The 20531-nt window shown below is 33.5% G+C and overlaps 1 protein-coding gene and 1 long non-coding RNA gene across 2 annotated transcripts; one reads left to right on the top strand and one right to left on the bottom strand.

Annotated features, from left to right (window-relative positions):
• Positions 1–2881: 2881 nt before the first annotated feature.
• LOC124449374 lies at positions 2882–3603 on the bottom strand. The gene is made up of 2 exons (XR_006949370.1): positions 3521–3603; positions 2882–3192 (listed from the first exon to the last, which is right to left on the bottom strand). It is a non-coding gene; the product is annotated as an uncharacterized LOC124449374 (long non-coding RNA).
• Positions 3604–9169: 5566 nt separating this feature from the next.
• On the top strand, positions 9170–17094 carry LOC124449129. The gene is made up of 2 exons (XM_047000080.1): positions 9170–9271; positions 16196–17094. The coding sequence occupies exon 2, from the start codon at positions 16222–16224 to the stop codon at positions 17092–17094; it is 873 nt and encodes a 290-aa protein (XP_046856036.1). The 5' UTR covers positions 9170–9271; positions 16196–16221.
• Positions 17095–20531: the final 3437 nt, after the last annotated feature.

Here is a 20531-nt window from a genome sequence, read left to right as displayed (position 1 = left end):
TCAAAGAAATTTTATCAGATCCTCAGTTAAGTGTTCATACGGGTGAACCTAGGTCGGCACTTGATTCAGCTCAGATAATATTAACCAGTTATTGCTTATCAAACAAAGAGGCTGGTATAAAGGCTAAACATTGTGTGAACGAATCCGATTATGAAATTAATAATTCCTTGATTCTCTTTAAATATGGAAGAGCACCAGAGACCTGTGTTGGAGACATGGTTGAGGTATGCCTTAAGATTTTGCGACAGCATTATTGTCTTGTTGGTTCTGAAATAAAGAGTAAAAAACGTAGAATGAACTGGAATGACGTTGTTCTTGTTGAAGCTCTAGTTTATGACGTTAATGGCTCATGTCCAGCTATCCATAACGGAAGTCCTGGGAAAAGGATTCCAGTAGTATGAAATGTTTCATGAAATAACAATTAGACGTTAGTGTTTTATGCTATATACAAGCAAGCGGAAATGTGAAAGCTGAATTTATGTAAGCAAACGCAGCTGTAAAATTTGGTAAACAAAAAGTTAAAACAACTAAAATGTAGAATCGCTGCAATATTACGGAATGACCTGATTATAGGAAACTTACAAAGAAACAAATTCTGCAAGGAGGGCAAGAAGGCCAATATTTGGCTATATTGCAACATTTTTCTGCAATTAATTCCAATTTTCAAACGTATTTTATAATCTCAACCTAAAAACCAATGATGTACTGCTGATACTTCACTTTTTGGAAAGACTCATCGTTTAATGAAAAACTGCTGGAGGGCAGGAGTTACCAGTAGAATCTTTGAAACATATAATTTTTTATAATTGTCAGAAGTGCTTATGGGCATAAAACGTTGGGGGAGGGGGAAGGTATGTTATAGTGGATTGCAATGGCTTGGCCTGCGAAATTTGGATGTGGAATACTAAGAGCAATTTATAGCTCAGTGCTATTCATTTACTTGGTCATTTGAACATAGATGACATAAAAGGAATTTCATGATCAAAGAGAATAAAATTTGACACCTAAATTGCTTTATAACATATAGTGAATTGTTTGCTCAAGTGTTAACTTATCTAAAGATTACTACTGTTTCTTGGAAACGTGACACGGGAGTAATAGCCCTTAGTGCATTTATGTTGAAAGGAGTGATACGTAATTTTATGCTTTTCCACCAATTGTTTTGTTTGGTAGGGTATTTTGAAAAATAGATTTGGACCAAATCACAGTAATATTAATCAACCGAGACTTCAGCACACAAAAAAGGCGTGCAATTTATCTAACAGATATTCCGACATATTTAAATTCTATGTAATTACTGATGTCATCATAGTTAATGTCCATGGACAGTAATACGAAGGATATAAGGAAGGGTAGCTACAGATTTGTTTGAAGAATAAAAGGCATCCTTTTTTCTCATGTCAGTGTGGTATTTGATTAGGTATTTTTTAATGTTGTTAAAATCTGGGTTGGGTTACAGGTGTGTTTAATACATGATGCAGTGCTCTTTTATTTGACTCTTGCATAAAAAGGCCGTTTTTAATGGAAAACACACACACTGTTTATTAAATGTCAGTATTGCTCAATTTACTCTTGCACATTTAATAAATATGCCCAGGAATGCTGACTTCTAGCTAAAACAGTTAATGAGCGTTCGTGTGTTATTATTATTTTGTCTTAAAAATATCTTAAACAGATCTCAGATATTTGAGATAAAGGAAACCGGATTACCTATAAGTTTGATTAAATCACAAACTGTAATATCTTGAAAGATACACTAAGTCGTTGGGTTAAGGCGATAATGCTTCTGCCAGGCTTCAATATAAGTACACTCTAAGTTTCAAAGTGTAAAGCAAATACCGCAAAGGTGTAAATTTACACAATTTTCGTGTAAACAGACAAGATACACCTCTTAAAAAGTTATGATACCGTTTGAGATGTAAGTTTTTAGTGTATGTTTCAATCACATAGGATGCAGACGACAAACATTGACTTGGTAAATTTTCGTTTAATTTTTTTGTTCATTATACAACAAATTTTCACATTCTCCTTAGATGAAGGGCTGGGGTTACCCGACAGGGGGCTGTAGCCCCCCCCGGCTATATCGCAATTGGGATTGAGTATTTAAACCATAATAAATATTGCTGCTTGCTCTATGGCATGCAAACGTTTGCTAAGTTTTGACATAAACCGAGTAGAAATTCAACAAATTTAACAAGGCATTACTATAGATAATGTTTTAGAGATATTTATTCATGTTCATGTAATATATAAAGCCATAAAATATTTAGGTCTCCTATTGTTTGATCTTGATTATCTTACATCATTCGGACATCTCATGCAAGTTATCTCGTATTGATATTATACAAAGGTAAAATTAAAAATTGAAGAAACTCAACTGTCCAGGAAGTTTAGTAGGGATTCTATCGTTTGCTTGTAAAGAACAAAAGGAGTAAATAGCCACCTGTTTTGTTAATGCCGTTTCTATGTATCCTTTTTAGTACTATACACCAGGATATTAGTAGTGTTTATTTTGATTTCTTTTCCCTGCCCAATGAATGAAATTGTCAAACGTTAAAAAAGAACGTTGTGATTGCTGATGCATTCTTAAGCATTTACTACTATATACCTTACAATGGATCAGAAGATTCCCAATCAAACTTTACTCACAGGAAATTTTGTGGCTTGCACGACGGCAGCTTCCATGTCATTAGTTCTGTGACTACAGCTCGCCCTTGGACTGTAGGTTGCTCGTCCTTTAATATGGAATCATTTATGCATTACATGAACTTTTTCTACCAGATTCGGCAAAATTCAGCGATTTTATAGTTAAACGCTTAATTAAATGAATACACTGTTAAGAACAAGCCTTTGTTCCAGACCTTTATAAACAAGACTTTTGTAAACAAGACCTTTATATATTCGACTCTTTGACCTTAATAAACGAAACCTTTGTTTTGTTTAGTTTCCATTGCTTTTCGCACAAACTTTAACCACAAAGGAATCAAATTATAAATAACATAATTCAATTTCTATTGGATCTATTTTTGGTAAATAGTATTGCATCCTATGCATTAAAAAAAATTTGTTTGTAATATGTTCAAAATTTTTATTTATAAAATTAAATCCCGATAATTTCCACCATGTAAAATTTTGACTTTGGCTTAGAAAACTTTGCCATGGCCTTTGTGTTCGTCTGCAAGAGCTGTAGCACTACAAATATACAAATGAAGACAAAGTGTAATATGAGAGAATTATTTAAGTGTTTTCTTTGACACTGTCATGGAATTTGTTAATCAACATCAGCCAGTGTGCCATGACTTAATTTTTGGATCTTTCACTTTTTTTAATTCTGCACTTGTCCCTGTCAACAACACAAGGGTTTTAAAAGATGATTTTATGGTAAAAGTTGATTTTATGAAAGAAAGAAATGTTTTAGTTACCATTGCAAATTTTTTACCTCAAATTGTCAAGCAGATTTAAAGGGGTAGTCAGGATATAACACAACTTTCGCTCATATGAAAGTGTATATTGTTCTTACCTCTCTCACGAAATCCTAGGTTTCCAATTCAAATTTAACTCGAGAAATAATGCCTTAAATGTGGGTATTTTTGCCTCTTGTTCGATCGCCATTGTGTACATGCAAGCGAAGCCGCAGTCCAGCAGCGGTTTTTCGTCGTGACGTCACTGCGCGGTGATCGTTGTCAACATTAGACAAAATATACTAGCAAAAGTAGAAATTACGCATAAGCATATTCATCGTTGCATTTTATTTTCTAAGTTTTTAAATTATTTTGCGCAATGGATACGGATTACTCAAACGATTCCTCTAGTAATTATTCTGGAAGCAGTGTTTCAAACTACGAAGAAATGATTAACGATCAAAACATGATTCAACCATATGCTTATGAGCCGATTGAAACAGACTCTAGCGACGAGCCTATGGACGACTCCAACGAAGTTCAGCTGTTGTAACAATGAATGAAGACTCAGCACAATTTGAGGGAATAGATACTCCGGACTGTATTACAGATAATCCTGTTTTTCGAAATCTTTGTTTAAATTATTGGGTATTACGACTGGCATGGAGTGAGTACAAACAACACTATGGTTCAAGAAAATTAGAGTACCACTACCATCTTTTGCTGTTAGCTACATTCGAGCACATTTCCAACCGCCAGGTCTAGAAGAGGACTTTGTCTTTGAGGGTTTTAAATTCGCTGATGAATAATAATGGTAATGTAAACTATTATAGCCATATTTATAAGTATCGTTAATGATGAATTACTAATAAATAAAAATATAAATTGGATTTAGTAAATGAACAATAAATACAAATTATAATGGCCAAGCCAAACCAATTCTTTATTTGTGCTATGCAAGGATTTTGGTGTACATAATTAAAAAGTGCCTTTGCTAATGAATTTGCATAGCAAAACAAAAAATTGGGCTACTTTACTATTAGAGATTCTCTTATTATTGTGCTTGTATAACACTTCCTATGTTTGGCTTTTCTATAGATGCAATATTTCTTGAAATGTTTGCTGATAAAGAAATCTTGTTATGTACATTTTTTACATTAAAACAGCAGACATCTTCTATCATACCTTGCACAAAAGAATATGACTTACTCACCATAATTGGCTTGGCTACCCAATTTTCTCGTCCTTTTGGGAACACGATATTATATCATTTTTCCCCTTGCTGCTTTCCACATTGAACTTGTGCTTGTTTTCTGCCAGTGTTTACATTGTGGTCTATCGCTGCCAACTTGGTTCTTGCAAGCATACCTTTATACGAAAAGCACTTTTAATAAAGTATTTTCCCTCCTTCCACTTGTGCTTATCGTGTTCCCAAAAGGGCGAAAAAATTGGGTAGCCAAGCCAATTATGGTGAGTAAGTCATATTCTTTTGTGCAAGGTATGATGGAAGATGTCTGCTGTTTTAATGTAAAAAATGTACATAACAAGATTTCTTTACCAGCAAACATTCCAAGAAATATTGCATCTATAGAAAAGCCAAACAAATAAAGTGTTTTAGAAGCACACAAATCAAGAATGTGTAAACAGTCCCCCAAAAATAATTATGTATATATCAATATTTATAATTAATAATAAGAGAATCTCTAATAGTAAAGTAGCACAATTTTTTGTTTTGCTATGCAAATTCATTAACAAAGGCACTTTTTAATTATGTACACCAAAATCCTTGCATAGCACAAATAAAGAATTGGTTTGGCTTGGCCATTATAATTTGTATTTATTGTTCATTTACTAAATCCAATTTATATTTTTATTTATTAGTAATTCATCATTAACGATACTTATAAATATGGCTATAATAGTTTACATTACCATTATTATTCATCAGCGAATTTAAAACCCTCAAAGACAAAGTCCTCTTCTAGACCTGGCGGTTGGAAATGTGCTCGAATGTAGCTAACAGCAAAAGATGGTAGTGGTACTCTAATTTTCTTGAACCATAGTGTTGTTTGTACTCACTCCATGCCAGTCGTAATACCCAATAATTTAAACAAAGATTTCGAAAAACAGGATTATCTGTAATACAGTCCGGAGTATCTATTCCCTCAAATTGTGCTGAGTCTTCATTCATTGTTATAACAGCTGAACTTCGTCGGAGTCGTCCATAGGCTCGTCGCTAGAGTCTGATTCAATCGGCTCATAAGCATATGGTTGAATCATGTTTTGATCGTCAATCATTTCTTCGTAGTTTGAAACACTGCTTCCAGAATAATTACTAGAGGAATCGTTTGAGTAATCCGTATCCATTGCGCAAAATAATTTAAAAACTTAGAAAATAAAATGCAACGGTGAATATGCCTATGCGTAATTTCTACTTTTGCTAGTATATTTTGTCTAATGTTGACAACGATCACCGCGCAGTGACGTAACGACGAAAAACCGCTGCTGGACTGCGGCTTCGCTTGCATGTACACAATGACGATCGAAAAATACACACATTTAAGGCATTATTTCTCGAGTTAACTTTGAATTGGAAACCTAGGATTTCGCGAGAGAGGTAAGAACAATATACACTTTCATATGAGCGAAAGTTGTGTTAAGGTCTGACTACCCCTTTAAAGGGATTGAGCAATGTTCAACATTTGTTTTGTTAGATTTTCTCATTATGGGATCAATACACAGACGACATTTTTAAGTTTTATTATGAATCTCCAAAAAAAACCATAACGAGAAACGTTAGGACAACGTAGATCTTAAAGACGGTCTCCTTTAATCTACACATTTTTTACTGGCGCAATACAAAAAATGAAGTGTGATATGTGTTTGAAGAGTTACTTACGAACAAAGTCTAATACACTCCATTTATGTTCAAAGAAATGAAAATCTTCACAATATTTTAAAACCTTTCTCTTTACCACAGTCGACGGGCTGTTCAGCCTCGCTTTCCCATTTTTGGTAAGGTTGTATCGGCAACGAAAATGCGCTTGTTGTTGCAACGAAGTTGCCACAATGTTGAACCAATTTTCTAGAATAGTCTTTGCTTTATGTTTATATTTTACTAAATATTGATCTAATACTTGCTATTAACGAATATATTCATATACTCCTACAAATATTCATACCTATAATCGTAGTCACTGCTCTTAACAAACAATTGATTTCAAAAGAAACAAAGTGTGTAAAACACGTATGTTTTAGCATTTAGTATTTAATATTAGGCGTTCGGGCGCTCCTGTATAGCGGTGCAGGCGCACGCTATGCTTATTCAAACGAGGTCGGTTATATAAACAATAAACTAAATTTTTTATTGTTAAATCGCTGTCATCTAGAAAAAATATTTCAATAATGTTTATTTATATACTTCTTGCTTAATTACTTAAAAAGGTTTAGTTATATTTATTTATAGTATAGGCAAGCCATCCTGGCACAAATAAGGCACTTCATCAATTATTTGTTTATCAACAGATGCCCTCAGAGTCCCTGGTTGAAAAGTAATCCACAAGTCGGTAATGTGACTTCAAATGGTACTATTTTAAGCACAACATTAATGGCTTCCATTTGTAATTTGTCCGACTTCAAAATAGAAACTGGGTCACATTTTTGTAAACATAAGTCAACCTCCTGCAAGCTAAACAAACCATAAAATAAGCCGTATCTTAGTTGTTAGTTTCAATTAGATACACAATGCCAATTTGTGATCAAGATATCGTTTAGTGACATACGTATGTCCTACATTGTAAATTCTTTCATGATATTGCATTGTTTGACAATTCTTACCATAGTAAAAGGATTGCGACGCTCAACTGGTCCACTTGTAATTTTTCTGTTGAGTGCTTATTAGCAAAATGATCAATATCACTCTCTGCTGCCTGGAAATTTCAGGTGGAAACCATCCGTAATATAGTCAATTACGTGTTTTTGAAACTAAGGTATTGAGGAGAACAGTAAATTATATGTCATATATTTCTCTTTCCAATACCTCATTGTACAAACAGTTCTGTTAGTTTACAAAATGTTTAAGTGTGCTTGATAGCTCGTGTCTTTCCATTCAGAACAATTACAAAGTTTAACTTCCATCGAATTCATAAAATGAGATTGAAAGCTAATTTCAGACAGCAAGGAAAAATAAATGACTTATTGACTGGCACTTACTTTTTCTGTTGTTTCGCACGCCAACAATCAGCCTTTAGTCAAGTCAACGATGTTAATCTCTATAGTTTTGATTGAGCTTTTTTTCGGTTCGGTAGTTTTTATGGCACACTTTGCGATAGTCGTCTCTGGTTATTTTTAACTTCTTTTTGTCAGAACTTTGTCGTAGAGCATGGGCGTACGGGCGTCCTTATGTTTGGGAGGGCACCACGCTTCTTTGCTTGACTGCTGTTTGCTGAAAAAACTTGCTGAAAGGCGTGTCTGCTTAGAAATTACTTCAGAAAAGTGGGGGAAAAGAACATTAAAGGTTCCGACAATAGTGGACCTTCTGTTAAGACATCTATTCTGTGATTTGGCGCCTCATAATTATTCAAACACATTTTTGTGGTTGCCACCTGCAATAAAATATTACTCGAAGTTTGCTGTAGTTTCATCGATTGCGTGTGCCATATAAATTTTAATTATTATCGTAGCAGGTTTAATATTCTTTGTATTAAAAGGAAGGGAAATTGTTCAAAATCAGAAACGCAATCAAATCGACTAAATCTATCAGCTTAATAAGCTTTTTCTCCGAGCAGTTAACCTTTAAAAAAAAGAAGATGTCTTGTGTTGAGTGAATCTGGTATAGTATAAACGCAGCCTTACATAGCAAAGCTCTTAAGATGCTTTTTTTGTTGTTGTTGACTGACGTTTCGAAAACCTTAACGGTATTCATCGTCATTTTACCAGCAGACAAAGGATGCGTATCTGTGGTCATGGACAGGAATGATTACTGCAGCAAAATGGACACCTTTGTTGACGACGGACAAACGTACGAACAACTCAAATGAGACCCAACACTGACTCACGAAGCACAACATTGCCTGGGACTCGGCAAAATCCATTACTTACAGTACTGACTATAGACAACGGCTTACATTAGAAAGTTGGTATACCAACTTGGAACTAACCCACCTGAACAAATCACAGCAATTACCGGCACCTTACAAACGACTTATTCACAATACAAACAAATGATCAACTAAAAACGTTACACTTCACAGTAATTCACAATGACAATACACAATTGACACCCACATATTACAACTAAAAACATCACACCTAAATCACACATCACAACTAAAAATAAAAATATTTCACTTCACACTAATTCACAATGACAATACACATTTCCTGTACAAACAATACAATGACGTAAGAACCAGATAACAAATACGGCTAACCTGACGTTTAGTCCTCATCTGACTCCAAAGATGACTTCCGCTAAGGTTGTCGAAACGTCAGTCAACAACAACAAAAACAGTCCTTCTCAGGACTATACCAACCTGGATGATCTACATTTACAAACATGTAACGACACTTTATGCTTTTTTTTATTAGTCATGATCATGAAAAATATAACTGAAAACGAAAAATACCCATAAAAGTTTGAAACATTTCTACGTATTTGCTTTACTACTTTTCTTTTAAAGCTAAATGTTTTGAATTCGTGATTTTTACATGAGACCTTTATTGTATTTCGTGTATTTACTAAGAACTTGGATGTTTTAGCAGATGTCGTTAAATATTGCAGGTGGACTTTATATAGGCACTTCAGTATCGTAAGGCATATTTTGATAAAGATCTTATGCTGATGTTGACACTTTAAATCTGGAAAAACTGTAAGTTGCTATATACATTACATTTGTAAATTTATCGTATCTGGTGTCATTATGCATTTTACCGGAGTTACTTTAATTCGAATTTACATGAAATTTGCCAGATAAATGCATCCTGTATTCCTGCGAGTAAACTGGGTTAAAAAAACATGATACTAAGACCTATTTGGGAATTGATTTTTTTACTAAAACTAAACCAATCCTTATATTTTTGAGTGCTTAATGCCGTTAAATTTTAATAATATCATATGATTGTTTTTATGCGTTCTGAATGTTTTATATAAGTATGCAAATCATAATTTTTTTCGTCACAGCTTAATTGCATGGTGTAAACAAATACGTATCCGACTTATTCAGTTGTATAGTTGTCGTTTTTTTGTGGTTTGCCTATATTCTGTTCTTACTATTTGTTTTTTTTTATCAAAGACCAATTGTACATAAATCGTTAACGCCTACGTATCTCTGCTGAGGCCTAACATGGAGGAACAACAATTTAAAAGATATATAGTTTAAATACGAAAATGATGCTCTTGATACTATTTTGAAATTCATCCCAAAATTTTAAGAAAAAGGAAAAGGATGTATGACTTAGATAGCAACAACTCTTAATATTTCGAATGGACTACCCGAAGTACATAAAACCAACATACCAGTAAGGCTTATCCTATCATGTATAAATCATTTCTCTTATAAGATATCAAAATTTTTTATCCCCATTCTCACCACAATCTCATCTAATTCTTTCATGATCAAAGATTCCTTTTCTTTTATCAAGGAAATTTTATCCTCCAACATCAACACCAATGTTGTAATGGCCAGTTTTGAGATCTGTTCACTTTATACTAACATCCCCGTTGATGAAACCATTGAAAAAATTGCTAACAGCTTATTTTCCCACAATAATTCTACTAATCTCCTAAACCTGGCAGTTAAAAATTGTCATTTTATATTTAACGGTTGTCTATACCACCAAGTTGATGACGTTGCTGTGGGCAGCCAATTAGGACCCTTTTTCGCTAACATATTCTTGTCATTCCATGAAGAAACATGGCTCAAAAATTGTCCCTCTCACTTTAAACCCTTACTTTATAGAAGATGCGTTAATGACTGTTTTCTCCTTTTTCGTACTGCTGACCATGTGTAACACTTTCTCACCTATTTAAACCACAAACATCACAGTATTAAGCTCAAGAGTGAAATCGAACACAATGGAAAACTTCCATTTCTTGATATCACTATTCGACGCTCTAATGGAAAATTCCCCACGTCCATACACAAAATACCTACGTTCACAGGTCTTTTTACTAATTTCCCCAGCTTCAACCCACTAATATATAATCGCAGTATAATATTATGTTTAGTTTACCGCTTTTTTAATATTTGCTCCACTTATGAAAACTTCCATACTGAAATCAAAAAAAGCACGCAGATTATTTATTTCCAATTCATTTTCCTGTCACATATTTGATCACTGTGTAAAAATGTTTTTTGACAAATCTTTCAACCCAAACCACCTGTTCGTACCTTACCTAAGAAAATACTGTATTTCGGCCTTTCATTTACTGGCTTACAATCATCCCAAATCTGCACTCAAATCAATCGCCTTTGTCGTGTCCCTTTCACACACTGTAAAATACGATTCTTCTTTCGATCCACCAAACGCCTCTCAAGCCTGTTTCCTTTCAAGGATAAAGTAGCCAAAAGTCTGATATCAAATGTTGTCTATTCTTTCAAGTGTCGATGCTGTTCCACATCGTACGTGGGTCAAACCACCCGCCACCTACACACTCGAATTTCAGAGCATTTGGGCATCACCCCTTTGACTGGTAAACCTTCTAAACATCCCAGTCATTCCTCCATACTATCACACCTTAAGTCCACTAGACACATCACCACCTTCGAGGATTTAAAAATACTTTCTTCATGCTTAGACTCACAAGAGCTTCTTATTAACGAAAGCCTCTTAATCAACAAAATGAAACCATCTCTTAAAGTCCAAGGAAGCTCCATTGTCTTCCTGTTGCTTTAACCTAATTTCGTCCGTCTCTATGTCTGTATACCTTGTGATTGTGTGTGTTTCCTGTTTTTACTTATCCCACGTGTATACTTTGTGATTGTGTGTTTCGTGTTTTTACTTATCCTACATCATACCATCTTATCCCATATTTACTTTCAGGTTTTCATTCCTCCATGTAATTTAATTTTATGTAAATAGCAATTATATATATATCCCTCTATACTTGTACTTTAATACTGTCTAATGATGTCTTGAGAGTAAAGACGAAACGTTACACTTCTAAATAAATATTTTTTTTACAAGTTTTAGTATTAAATGGCTCTTTTAAAAGCACTTTGCCGGGCTTTGATATCTTTATATTTACTTCAGTGAATTTGTCGAAAAGTTGCGAAGTTTAATATTTTTAGAAAACTTGTGTCAGTTGCTACATATTGCCGTTATGTGATTAATATCTTTCACTTTTGGAGAATGTTTTGTATTGTACATGCCTTGTTTAAAATAAACAATCTTGAAATTATTGTCTATTTTTTTTCTACAGCTTATCGATTGTTAGAATTGAAATGCACCCACGTCAAGTAGGTTTTGAAACAGTTTAATAAATTATATTATAGCTACTCCAACATATAATCTTACCAAAAGTATTTTGACTTTCCTTACATTTTATTTTTTCTAAAATTCATAATATTTTCCAAGTGTCCAAAACAGTGCAGGTACAAAATAATATAACATGAGTGACAATTTAAGTCGTTATTTTTTGGAATGGACGTAAGGTGTTTTATTTGGAGAGGGAGTTTCTAAAGACTAGAGTAGTAGTTACTTATTCTAATGCTCTTCCACAATTTACTTTTTTGGTAAAGTGTTTACACAATAGATGTGGACTAAGCCTCAGTAATATTGATGATCTTAGAATGTAGCTAAGAGCGGACATACGTCATGAATTTTTATTGTAAAATGCAAATGTTTTTCTGTGGGAATCGTTTTTACGTAAAACAACACATTTTGCTAACGTCTTTTTCAGAAAATCTGAAAGGTGAGGAGTACTTGAATGTTTTCAAGTGAGAAATGGTTAGTTAGAAATGGGGCACGACAAGGGAAAACAATGGCTTGCTTTTCAACAGCAATACTGAAATTTATCTCGCGAGATCGTCTTTGCCACACACACAGAGCTCACTCATAGATTTTTCATCCCTTAAAAAAATCGCAGGCTTCACAGCAGCATACATGTCAATTTTTGAATTTGTAAAGGATTTTACAAAACTCCTTTTTGACTTTAAATGCTCGCATTTCAACTATAACATCATGTATTAACAAACATGTTAGTATTCACGTGTCTAATAAAGCATCAAAGAGTTGTGTGACTAACACATTTCATACACACATTCTCTAAAGGCTTTCCCACTTCATAAAACATTCAGTTAACTCAAGTCATATGCTTTGCTTAGCTAAATAAACTAACTGATAGAACTTAGTAAAATAGTCTAGAATATAGAAATTTGATTCTAGTATACACTTAACGATTTCAAAGCTTTTAATATAAAGTAAATCATTCTATTTATGTGTTTGTAGATTAGATCTGTGAATTTATAAGCGCTAACGAATGATGTCTGCGCTGAAGTTCGATAGCCGATAGCTAATCTAAATGGTTTAATAATATTTAATAAATTTGCATTACTTGTCATATCGTAAATTGCATGCACTCTTGGTTTTGAAAAGTTGCACTGTTATTGATATGAAAGTAAAATATAAGTTTTTAAAGAGGAGGGGTTCATGATTATTAGGAAATATGGCCCCAGGGAGGAGAAATTCCCAACAAATTTGGTCCGGGACAACTTTTTTTGGGGGTAGGTTGGGTGGTGGAATAGCACCCTTTTTTCTTCAAATTGATTGGTAGAAGAGACAAAGCCTTTGTTGGTTTTTGAATATGGGAAATAACTATGTCGTTTCATTTTAAGTGATACACATGTACTCGTTATTAATTTTAAGTGCAATATTAAGTTTTTCGGTTTTGTTTAAAATGTAATTGTAATAATCATTTACCATTTCAATAGATTCCCACTTTTTATTCTCTTCAATTTCTACCTGCACTTAATCCATTCAGGGAACAATTCATTTCAATGTTTTCTTGAATTTTGCTTTAGTATTTAGTTTACAGAGCTTCCTGCGTCTTAAGATTAGTTTAATGTGGATAGACGACGTAGAGCAGGTAGAAATTAAAGAGAATAAGGAATGTAAATGCATTGAAAGTGAAAATGGATATTACTATCACATTACCTCATACTATGAATGGGATTAAAATCACAAAACTTATCCTGATACTTCTGGTTAACAACCTCTAATACAATACAATACAATACTAAAATTATCAATTGCACTTTTTAACACTTAGTTTCATTTAAGAGTTAAATTTTTAAGCAAGCAGTAATTGACCTCCAAAGATCCATAAATGCAATATAAATACAATAAAATACTACTTGTTGTTTCAGCAAAAAAGCTCGTCTTTCAAATTGGTTGACATTTAGAACTTGAATGATTTAGGAATGATTAGTCCCTAAGGTGACGCAAATGCAATAGAAAAATTTGTATGAATGTATGAATAATTGTTTCCAGTTACAGGTCTTTTAGGGTAAATTAAAATAAGCAACTTCCATCATTTGACTGCATTATTTATTGCTAAAATTAAATTGTTTTAAAATTCAAAACCAAATGTGAACACAAAATAGGGTCACTCAACTGATTTTTTTTGCTGACGGCAGCAAATAATCTAATTAGGTATACTGCTGCCATTTGAGCATCATTTAGACTTAGTTTATATTATCTACAGTGTGGTGTCAGTATGAAGGTATTTTGAGTATAAAATTGAGAAGACGTATATGATTTTGATGAACGCTAGATCCGCTAATGATTTAAAACGACCAAAAAAGTTTTTTCTTTGTACAATAAGTGACAACCAATAAAAATTGGGATAGAACCCTAGTTTTGGGAAATTCGCTGGTGAAATTGCAAATTTTTCAATTTCTAAGTTGAGTAAGGGGACAGTGGGCTTTTGCACTATCCTTGTCAAAGGCATGCAACATTACTACATGTATTAAATGTCTTAGTACATTAAAGTATGTGATGGTTCTGACAAATTTTTTAATAGAAACCTTTATTCCCCTAAGAGCTACTTCGTTCTTTCTAAGTTTAATCTCAATGGCATTTTGAACTGCACCGGCAGTATTTCATTTGTCGCGGTTAATTAAATTAAAATAATGATGTCTCCGCTGTCATGCAAGCGATGAAATACTCCGAAAGTATTATAGAAAGCCATTTGTTAAGAAATAAAGCATGTTAAAAAAGAGAAAGCGGAAAGGCAGCTGATGTGTTTAATGTTTTGTTATCCATGTCTTGTCCAGAGGTGGCGCAAGATATTGCCGACGAAGGGGCTAAGGTCACCTGATAGGCTGATTTACTAAGCTGATATGACAATGTGATTTTCATGCAAATCCTTTTCTTCAGAAAAAAATATTTCCAATCCTATCCTCGCTTTAAATAAATCGTTGAAACAACAGTTTGTTTTGGAAATATCATGTTTTCGACTAGTTGTGAGAGCCGCAACTAGAACGCTAGTTTGGGGGATGGGTTATTTTTACATGTATTGGGTTGTGCCCAACTGATTTTTTTAAAAGAAAGTTACTTTTAAAAGAAGTCAGTCTGACACAACTGAATATATGAATATCCCCACTAATCACTATTGTACTAACAGCCCTGCTAGTCGTGCATGCAATCCAGATATATACATATGGTTGTCTATAATAAAGCTATACAGTAAGTAAAAAAAATGCAATGTGTTTTATAGTAGTGTTGGATAGTAATAATCAAAAAAATTATCTCCGTCAAATCTTTATAAACATATTGAACATCTTCTTTAACCTATATACAAAGCTGTAATCAAAGTAAGATGAGGATCCATTAGTTATTAGAGATACTATTATACTATTTTTTTTCTTGTTTAACTTTAATCTTATGTTTTGGCACTTTATCTCAATGTTAACTGTTAAACTATTTTGCTGGTGAGCAGTTCTTCTTGACTGCATGTATATAGTTTATAAATATATAGTAGGAAATAGTTTATAAATATAAGAGGCAATATTAATAATGCACAAGTAAGATATGACTTGTATATAAATGACGAGTAAGATATAATAATGCACGAAAAAGATATAACGGTGAATCACTCCATTTAAATGTTTGATTTTTAGAGAATAATTCTACACTTTAGGAATTCTAGCGTTGAACTTGTTCACTACGGTAACCAAATTCAGTTTGCTCTGTTGACCACAATGAGTTCCTAAAATCATTAGCTTTCCAGACATTTGATCAAAATCAATATCCTAATACATGTTAAACTGTCAGAATCTAATGCTCATTGCTGGTTTGAAATTCAAACAGCAGAGTTTTTTAGCTTTTACAAAGAATTTCCTTTCAAAATTCGAAAGTGTAGATTCAAAAAAACCCGACATCAAAGTAATAGCGGGCAAGCGTCGTGACGATTGCATATGCAAATATATCTCATGTCGCATTTGCATATCTGTTTTCTAATTAACATTTAAAAATAAGTATTTCAGAATAACTTTATTATTATTTTTGAAATTTGATGTCGGATAGCTGGCGTGCATGAAGATTATTGCCGATGTTGAGTGCTCACTTGACTTTAAACAAATGGCAATAATCGACATTGGAAATTACATTTTTTCGTTATTCATTCCCAGATAAATAGTTAAATTATCGCCGACGAGAAGTGGGGGTAAGATTCCCGACTGGGGCTGTAGCCACCCTGCCCACCTCTGAGCCACCCCTGGTCGTGTCTAATGTCCAACATTTAAAACCGAAGTTTTTCTTATTTAAATATCTAGTTTGTTTTTACTTTTTAGTTATAATTTTGTGGTGGCCCATAACAATGAAAAATTACTTGCAGTTGATTGCCATCTTATCTATCTCAAGTGCCATGTACATTTTATTTATTACTCGTCGCGAGACAAGTAAGCAAGATTTGGAGCATTCAAAAAGCAGTCCTTTGAGAATTAGTAACGTTGAATCTAACAAACTGCCATCTGTAAGTTTGTTAATGCGATTAACAGGGATGCATATAGAACGATTTTATTGCGATTTTTTGAGGACAATGGTACTATTCTGGCCTCCATCTTATGGTAAACTTGTAGTGGTATTGGACGAAGAGTCTGAACTTGATCATAAACTAGCAGCAATTATGAAAGATCATTTTGTGAAATATTTCCCTCACCGTAATTTAATAATTGTGTATGAAGCTTTACCTAACGGTCATGAAACACTCTTAAAAATGCCATGGCCTAAACGAGACACTGGTTACAACAGACAAATTTGGAGCAGTTTTTATAATGATCTGTACACAAACGATACGGTTATAGCATGGGTTGATTCCGACACCGCATTTTCAGCGTCTGTGACCCATCGTTCAATGTTTAATGGCACACGCTTAAGAGTTATTGGTACAGACTGCACACTATTACACGTTGAGTTTGCAAGACAATGCGACAGAGCTATATTTCTTGCTCTTGGTCGACAAGCTGTTGGGGACTTTATGCTACATTTTCCAATTTACATATATCGTGATACATTTACAAATTGTAGAAAATACTTAATAAATCGATATAAAGCTCGCGATTTTGAAGAGGTTTATAGAATTATGAGCACAGACGGCCTTATATGTCCGGTAAGTCTTGTCCTTAACTATGCATGGCACTTTGAGAGAGAACGTTACTATTGGAATCTGAAAATTTGCACTGCCCTTTGATGAGTACAACAAAAGTTTGAGCCCAAAGCAGCTGTTAGATCAACCGACATCAAAGAAATTTTATCAGATCCTCAGTTAAGTGTTCATACGGGTGAACCTAGGTCGGCACTTGATTCAGCTCAGATAATATTAACCAGTTATTGCTTATCAAACAAAGAGGCTGGTATAAAGGCTAAACATTGTGTGAACGAATCCGATTATGAAATTAATAATTCCTTGATTCTCTTTAAATATGGAAGAGCACCAGAGACCTGTGTTGGAGACATGGTTGAGGTATGCCTTAAGATTTTGCGACAGCATTATTGTCTTGTTGGTTCTGAAATAAAGAGTAAAAAACGTAGAATGAACTGGAGTGACGTTGTTCTTGTTGAAGCTCTAGTTTATGACGTTAATGGCTCATGTCCAGCTATCCATAACGGAAGTCCTGAGAAAAGGATTCCAGTAGTATGAAATGTTTCATGAAATAACAATTAGACGTTAGTGTTTTATGCTATATACAAGCAAGCGGAAATGTGAAAGCTGAATTTATGTAAGCAAACGCAGCTGTAAAATTTGGTAAACAATAAAGTTAAAGCAAATAAAATGTAGAATTACTGCAATATTACAGAATGGCCTGATTATAGGAAACTTACAAAGAAACAAATTCTGCAAGGAGGGCAAGAAGGCCAATAATTGGCTATATTGCAACATTTTTCTGCAATTAATTCCAATTTTCAAACCTATTTTATAATCTCAACCTAAAAACTAATGATGTACTGCTGAAACTTCACTCTTTGGAAAGGGAGCATCGTTTAATGAAAAACTGCTGGAGGGCAGGAGTTACCAGTAGAATTTTTGAAACATATAATTTTTTATAATTGTCAGAAGTGCTTATGGGCATAAAACGTTGGGGGAGGGGGAAGGTATGTTATAGTGGATTGCAATGGCTTGGCCTGCGAAATTTGGATGTGGAATACTAAGAGCAATTTATAGCTCAGTGCTATTCATTTACTTGGTCATTTGAACATAGATGACATAAAAGCATCAAGAGAATTTCATGATCAAAGAGAATAAAATTTGACACCTAAATTGTTTTATAACATATAGTGAATTTGTTTACTCCAGTGTTAACTTATCTAAAGATTACTACTGTTTCTTGGAAACGTGACACGGAAGTAATAGCCCTTAGTGCATTTATGTTGAAAGGAGTGATACGTAATTTTATGCTTTTCCACCAATTGTTTTGTGTGGTAGGGTATTTTGAAAATTAGATTTGGACCAAATCACAGTAATATTAATCAACCGAGACTTCAGCACACAAAAAAGGCGTGCAATTTATCTAACAGATATTCCGACACATTTAAATTCTATGTAATTACTGATGTCATCATAGTTAACGTCCATGGACAGTAATACAAAGGATAAAAGGAAGGGTAGCTACAGATTTGTTTGAAGAATAAAAGGCATCCTTTTTTCTCATGTCAGTGTGGTATTTGATTACGTATTTTTTAATGTTGTTAAAATCTGGGTTGGGTTACAGGTGTGTTTAATACATGATGCAGTGCTCTTATATTTGTCTCTTACATAAAAAGGCCGTTTTTAATGGAAGACAGACACACTGATTATTTGTTTAATTAGTGGGTTTGAAAAAAGACAAAACTTACACGGGCATATTAAACGTCAGTATTGCTCAATTTACTCTTGCACATTTAATAAATATGCCCAGGAATGCTGACTTCTAGCTAAAACAGTTAATGAGCGTTCGTGTGTTATTTTGTCTTAAAAATATCTTAAACAGATCTCAGATATTTGAGATAAAGGAAACCGGATTACCTATAAGTTTGATTAAATCACAATCTGTAATATCTTGAAAGATACACTGAGTCGTTGCGTTAAGGCGATAATGCTTCTGCCAGGCTTCAATATAAGTACACTCTAAGTTTCAAAGTGTAAAGCAAATACCGCAAAGGTGTAAATTTACACAATTTTCGTGTAAACAGACAAGATACACCTCTTAAAGAATTATAATACCGTTTGAAATGTAATTTTTTAGTGTATGTATCAACCACATAGGATGCAGACGACAAACATTGACTTGGTAAATTTTCGTTTCATTTTTTGTTCATTCTACAACAAATTTTCACATTCTCCTTCGATGAAGGGCTGGGGTTACCCGACAGGGGGCTGTAGCCGCCCCCCAGGCTATATTGCAATTGGGAGTGAGTATTTAAACTATAATAAATATTGCTGCTTGTTCTATGGCATGCAAACGTTTTTATTATTTTTTGATCTGATGGGTTTAGTTATTGTTGCTGTAACTGACATTAAATATAGTGTGCATTTTATATCTTCGAATTATACCCTTAACTTATATAATAGACAGTTTACAAGATGTCAGAGATATATAAGCAGATATACTTAGGATTTTCCCTTTATTGGGGAGAGCATGGTTTATTTTCTGACTGTACCACAATACCAGTGTGTTTATATTTAGTATTGCTGGACAATTGAAAATTGCAACGTTTGCTGACGATGTTTGTAAAATTTACTCCACAGTTAAAATTTTAACTTGGCCTATTAAACACATAATTATTATATTTTTATACTCACACTTGTTTTTATTATGTACTATAAAAAACAATTTTGTTTTTATTTGTATTCAACCCTCTCGAGCTTTTTATCTTTCTCTGCTGTCAGATGTAATATGTATGTACCACTAGTTACTATATCTTTTTGCATTACATCGATCTGTAGTTTTCTTCAATAATGCAATTTCTCCTTTATAAAAGTAATAAGATCATAGTATTTACATACATATACTCATTTCATAATATTCATATCATGTTTCTTGTATTAGTTAGGGTTAAGTTTTGAGAGGTGCCACAGGTAGTACATCTTAAAAAGTGGTGAAAAAACTTGGTAATTCTTCTATTTTTGAGTATGCCTTCAAGACTGTTGATCACAAATTTTTCGTAGTATTCTGAGTTTGTTGGAACTTAAGGGCAGATCCTGTAACATTCTCACAAATCTTATAATCAGAAAACCTATGGTTTTCCCTCGATTTTCCCTCAACAATCGTTTTCCAAAAATTAAATGATTAAACCCGACTTTTCTCTATAACACATTTTTAATGCCCACTGGTGTTTCTATTTTCCATGAAAGACTTGCCTGGGATTCATGTTATAACAAACAGGGACCTTATCATTTTGCAAATAATAATCCTGAAATGTAGGTAAATTTGAGAATATTACTATTGATTAATTTTTTTTTAGAAATCCATAGTTTTCACAGCAAGTGAAATTTTGCATTGCATAAACAAATGACTGAGCAGACTATGCTGTATTCATTGCATGTTTTTGAAAGTTTGCGAATGACAGAATCCTTGCAGTTTATGGCGACTCAATAATGTTGAATCTACCTTAAATTGTAAATGCTAGAGATGTTTTTTTTAATTTTTA

This window comes from Xenia sp. Carnegie-2017, unplaced genomic scaffold (genome assembly GCF_021976095.1).
Source record: "Xenia sp. Carnegie-2017 unplaced genomic scaffold, XeniaSp_v1 HiC_scaffold_23, whole genome shotgun sequence".
NCBI lineage: Eukaryota > Metazoa > Cnidaria > Anthozoa > Malacalcyonacea > Xeniidae > Xenia > Xenia sp. Carnegie-2017.
The sequence above is the reverse complement of the archived record's forward strand: the minus strand, read 5'-3'. Positions and strand labels throughout refer to the sequence as shown.

Coding starts and splice junctions, on each gene's coding strand:
- LOC124449129 (XM_047000080.1), top strand. CDS start 16,222: ATGAAAAATTACTTGCAGTTGATTGCCATCTTATCTATCTCAAGTGCC.